The 5000-nt window shown below is 32.8% G+C and overlaps 3 protein-coding genes across 3 annotated transcripts in view; all 3 read left to right on the top strand.

Annotated features, from left to right (window-relative positions):
* The window catches only part of LOC134177097 (dual specificity mitogen-activated protein kinase kinase 7-like), a 5801-nt gene extending 5321 nt beyond the window's left edge, over window positions 1-480 (top strand). Inside the window, exons 10-11 of the mRNA XM_062643815.1 lie at window positions 47-92; window positions 152-480. Of these exons, the coding sequence (XP_062499799.1) occupies window positions 47-92; window positions 152-247 (142 nt within the window). The 3' untranslated portion in view covers window positions 248-480. The remainder of the gene's footprint in view (window positions 1-46; window positions 93-151) is intronic.
* Window positions 481-1463: 983 nt separating this feature from the next.
* Window positions 1464-5000, top strand: part of LOC134177803 (transmembrane protein 145-like) — a 9940-nt gene continuing 6403 nt past the window's right edge. The window contains exons 1-5 of the mRNA XM_062644584.1: window positions 1464-1571; window positions 1634-1708; window positions 1778-1852; window positions 2909-3035; window positions 3098-3168. Of these exons, the coding sequence (XP_062500568.1) occupies window positions 1464-1571; window positions 1634-1708; window positions 1778-1852; window positions 2909-3035; window positions 3098-3168 (456 nt within the window). The remainder of the gene's footprint in view (window positions 1572-1633; window positions 1709-1777; window positions 1853-2908; window positions 3036-3097; window positions 3169-5000) is intronic.
* LOC134176974 (ATP synthase subunit a-like) overlaps window positions 3974-5000 on the top strand; it is a 1096-nt gene continuing 69 nt past the window's right edge. The window contains exon 1 of the mRNA XM_062643675.1: window positions 3974-5000. This exon is cut by the window's right edge and continues 69 nt beyond it. Within this exon, the coding sequence (XP_062499659.1) occupies window positions 3978-5000 (1023 nt within the window). The 5' untranslated portion in view covers window positions 3974-3977.

A 5000-nucleotide genomic window follows, 5' to 3' on the forward strand; every position in this document is an offset into this window, starting at 1 on the left:
ACACATCACACAATGAAGTCACAGTATACTAAATATTCTTATTTAGTCTGATGAAGGACAGAGACAAGCGACCTCATTACAAACAACTTCTCGTAAGCCACGTCACTCACAACCATTGACACACGAGTGACACACATATTCTACATTCTAGGGACATTCGTTCATTGTACGATACACCTCAAAACATGTCGATGTCGAGCAATGGTATAGAAACATTGTAGCAGTTACGGAGAGCCAATCAAGCTGATGCCTAATAATAGTTAATTAAAAATTTGTGAGACACACGTGTTGCTTATAATTTCAGGTTTAGTATTGACTCGATTGATTATTGGTAGAGCATTTTCTTGTGCAACTGCGAAGAGCAACTGAGCAGACTTTGTAGATTGTTTCTGTAGATGATGGAGAGGGTGGACGGTTTTACAGTTTTATAGATTTGTACAGTGTCACGTGATCCATTGCCATGGTAGCAGTTCTGATGCAGTCACGTGTCCTTGTGTATCACAGCAACAATTTTTTTAATTAATTTTTTAGTTTTGTTTAATTAAATTAAAATAATAATTAAACTTAATTTGCATTAATTAATTAATTAAAGTAACTAATTTATGTTTTACAATTTTATATAAATTTGTACAAAGTATCACGTGATCTATTGCCATGGTAGCAGATCTGATGCAGTCACGTGTTTTTGTGTTGATATTTGTGGAGATAGCTAAGCAACAATTTAATTAATTAATTAATTAAAATTAATATTTAATAATTAATTAATTTTTGTTTAAATTAAAATAATAATTAAACTTAATCTGTATAATTAAATTAATTAATTAAAGTAAATAATTTATGTTTTACAGTTTTATAAATTTGTACAAAGTGTCACGTGATCTATTGCCATGGTAGCATATTTGATGCAGTCACGTGTCCTTGTGTTGATATTTGTGGAGATGGCTTGGCTAGCAGATCAGCAAAAATTTGATTAATTAATTAGTTAATATTAAAATCAAATAATTTGTATAATTAAATTAATTTTAAAAATAAACAATTTATATTTAAATTTAAGTTAAATAATTTAATGCCATAAATTAATTTGCATAATTAAAATTTAATTAATTAATTACATTTACACTTAAACTATAAAATAAATAATTAATTAATTAGTTAATATTAAAATAAAATAATTAATTTGTATAATTAAATTAATTTAAAATAAATAACTATGTTTACATTTAAGTTAATGCAATGCCATAAATTAATTCGCATAATTAAAATATTCAAAATAAATAAATAAATTATCTAAAATATATAATTAATTTTCAAAATAAATATAAATAATTTATATTTTATACATTTAATTAAGTCAATTAATCTAATGCAATTAGTTTGCGATTTTTACTCAAGAGCTATAGGTTAATATTATCACTCACAGCCGGAAGTAGTAACTGTTGCCATGCTGTAGTCACGTGACCAAGATGGTATGCTTTTTTCCGCATGTTTTCGTTTCGTTTGCGTTCGCTGTTGCTCTACTGCCTGCGTTTGCAAGCGCAAAGCGTGTCAAGGGCACTCTCAATAGCGAGGAGGTAACCGCCGCGTCTGTGTCGCGTTTTTCCTTCCGAATTCTTCGTATTTCCTCGTTTTCTAGGACTGGGATTTTCTCGCTCGTTTCTGTTATGTAAGCGAAGGCGGTAGTCTCAAATACAACGTCACATATCGTATGGTAAAGCCAGAAATGAGAGAAAAAGAGAGACAGTGACGTTGGCATGGTAACGGTCACGTCTTTTCTTAGGATTTCTGCTGTCAGACTCTCTTGCTGTACTTTGACTCGCCGTATCAATGGCCGGCGGCTTATGATTCTCATCTGGTGAGTGGATAGTGTGGTAGGTGTGGCGCTACTGTGAATAATTCAAATTTATATTGTGAGTCACGTGATCTATGTTTGTCTGTTTGTCTGTCTGTCTGTTTGTTTGTGTCTGTTTGTCTGTCTGTCTGTCTGTCTGTCTGTCTGTTTGTCTGTCTGTATGTCTGTCTGTTTGTCTGTTTGTTTGTCTGTCTGTTTGTCTGTTTGTTGTCTGTCTGTTTGTCTGTCTGTCTGTTTGTCTGTTTGTCTGTCTGTTTGTTTGTCTGTTTGTTTGTTCATCTGTCTGTTTGCTTGTCTGTTTGTCTGTCTCTGTTTGTCTGTCTGTTTGTCTGTCTGTTTGTTTGTTTGTCTGTCTGTTTGTCTGTCTGTCTGTTTGTCTGTCTGTTCATCTGTCTGTTTGTCTGTCTGTCTGTCTGTCTGTCTGTCTCTGTTTGTCTGTCTGTTCATCTGTCCGTTTGTCTGTCTGTCTGTTTGTCTGTTTGTCTGTCTGTCTGTCTGTCTCTGTTTGTCTATCTGTTCATCTGTCCGTTTGTCTGTCTGTTGTCTGTTTGTCTGTCTGTTTGTTTGTTTGTTTGTCTGTCTGTTTGTCTGTCTGTCTGTTTGTCTGTCTGTTCATCTGTCCGTTTGTCTGTCTGTTTGTTTGTCTGTCTGTCTGCCTTTGTTTGTTTGTCTGTTTGTTTGTCTGTCTCTGTTTGTCTGTCTGCCTGTCTCTGTTTGTCTGTCTGTTTGCCTGTCTGTCTGTTTGTCTGTTTGTTTACCTGTCTGTTTGTTTGTTTGTCTGTCTGTCTCTGTTTGTTTGTCTGTTTGTCTGTTCATCTGTCTGTTTGTTTTTCTGTCTATCTGTCTGTCTGTTGTTTGTCTGTCTGTCTTTCTGTCTGTTTGTTTGTCTCTCTGTTTGTTTGTCTGTCTGTCTGTCTGTCTGTCTGTCTGTTTGTCTGGTGTTTGTTTGTTTCTTTGTCTGTCTGTTTGTGCGTGTGTCTGGTTGTCTGTCTCTTTGTCTGTCTGCTCTTGTACATCTATATACACTCACCTGTTAATTATTTATGCCTTTTGTTTCAGAACTGCACTGAACGTGTGGCTCTCCTGAATTTTGGAAGAAACCAGAAAATCTATCTCCATGTCAGTGGACGTCATTCTGGCTGTTTCATGGAAATACATAATTTAGATTATTACTTACGTTGTGTTGGTTAGTCATACAGTCGATGATGTCATTTTGACTGTGAATTTGTTGTTGGTTATTATTTCTAGGTACACGCATGTTTACGTCAGCTCGGGATCGCTGGTGGTATGTTGCACTCAGCAGATGTGGATCAAGAAATGTATGGATTTCATTGATTACTGTGTGTTTGTCTGTCTATTTGTTTGGCTGTTGTACTTCGTTTCTTATTTGTGTTTGTTGTTTGTTTGTTTGTATGTCTGTGTCTGTCTGTCTGTATATTGTTTGTTTATTTGTTGTTGATGTGTTTGTTTGGTTTCTGTTTGTTTGTGTTTGTGTTTGTGTTTGTTTGTTTGTATACATGTCTGTTTGTTTTTGTTTGTTTGTTTGTGTTTGTTTGTGTGTTTGTTTGTTTGTCTATGTGTCTGCCTGTTTGTATATTGTTTGTTTGTTTGTTTGTGTGTTTGTCTACATGTCTGTTTTTGTATATTGTTTGTTCATTTGTGTGTTTGTTTGTTTGTTTGTCTATGTGTCTGTGTATTTGTATATTGTTTGTTTGTTTGTGTTTGTTTGTTTGTGTGTTTGTCTATGTGCCTGTCTGTTTGTATATTGTTTTTTTCTTTGTTTGTTTGTGTGTTTGTCTACATGTCTGTCTTTGTGTATTGTTTGTGTGTTTGTTTGTTTGTTTGTTTGTTTGTCTATGTGTCTGTCTGTCTGTCTGTTTGTATATTGTGTTTGTTTGTCTGTTTGTTTGTCTGTTTGTTATACATTGTTTTGTTTGTTTAATTGTTGATTTTTGTGTTTGTTGTATGTTGTTTGTCTGTTTGTTTGTATGTCTACATGTCTGTGTTTTGTTTGTTTGTATGTTTGTTTGTTTGTCTATGTGTCTGTCTGTTTTTGTATATTGTTTGTTTGTTTGTTTGTTTGTGTGTTTGTCTACATGTCTGTTTTTGTATATTGTTTGTTTGCTGTATGTTTGTTTGTTTGTCTATGTGTCTGTCTGTTTGTATATTGTTTGTTTGTGTGTTTCTTCTGTTGTTTGTTTGTATGTTTGTTTGTTTGTCTATTTGTCTGTCTGTTTGTATATTGTTTGTTTGTATGTTTGTTTGTTTGTCTATTTGTCTGTCTGTTTGTATATTGTTTGTTTGTGTGTTTTTTGTTTGTTTGTTTGTTTGTTTGTTTGTTGTATGTTTGTTTGTTTGTCTATGTGTCTGTCTGTTTGTATATTGTTTGTTTGTGTGTTTGTTTGTTTGTTTGTGTGTTTGTTTGTTTGTCTATGTGTCTGTTTGTTTGCATTTTGTTTGTTTGTTTGTTTGTTTCTGTGTGTGTGTGTTTGTTTGTTTGTTTGTGTGTTTGTCTATGTGTCTGTCTTTTGTTTGTATATTGTTTGTTTCTTTGTTTGTTTGTGTGTTTATCTACATGTCTGTCTTTTGTATATTGTTTGTTTGTGTGTTTGTTTGTTTATTTTTTTGTTTATTTGTTTGTTTATTTGTTTGTTTGTCTATGTGTCTGTTTGTATATTGTTTGTTTGCTTGTTTATGTACGTGTTTGTCTACATGTTTGTTTTTTGTTTGTTTGTTTGTTTGTGTGTTTGTCTACATGTCTGTCTTTGTATATTGTTTGTTTCTTTGTTTGTTTGTCTATGTGTCTGTCTGTTTGTATATTGTTTGTTTGTTTGTGTGTTTGTCTACATGTTTGTCTTATGTATATTGTTTGTTTGTGTGTTTGTCTATGTGTCTGTCTGTTTGTGTATTGTTTGTTTGTTTTTTGTTTGTTTGTTTCTTTGTTTGTTTGTCTATGTGTCTGTCTGTTTGTATATTGTTTGTTTGTTTGTGTGTTTGTCTACATGTTTGTCTTATGTATATTGTTTGTTTGTGTGTTTGTCTATGTGTCTGTCTGTTTGTGTATTGTTTGTTTGTTTTTTGTTTGTTTGTTTATGTGTTTGTTTGTTTGTGTGTGTGTTTGTGTACATGTCTGTCTGTTTGTATATTGTGT

Source organism: Corticium candelabrum, chromosome 3, assembly GCF_963422355.1.
Source record: "Corticium candelabrum chromosome 3, ooCorCand1.1, whole genome shotgun sequence".
Lineage (NCBI taxonomy): Eukaryota > Metazoa > Porifera > Homoscleromorpha > Homosclerophorida > Plakinidae > Corticium > Corticium candelabrum.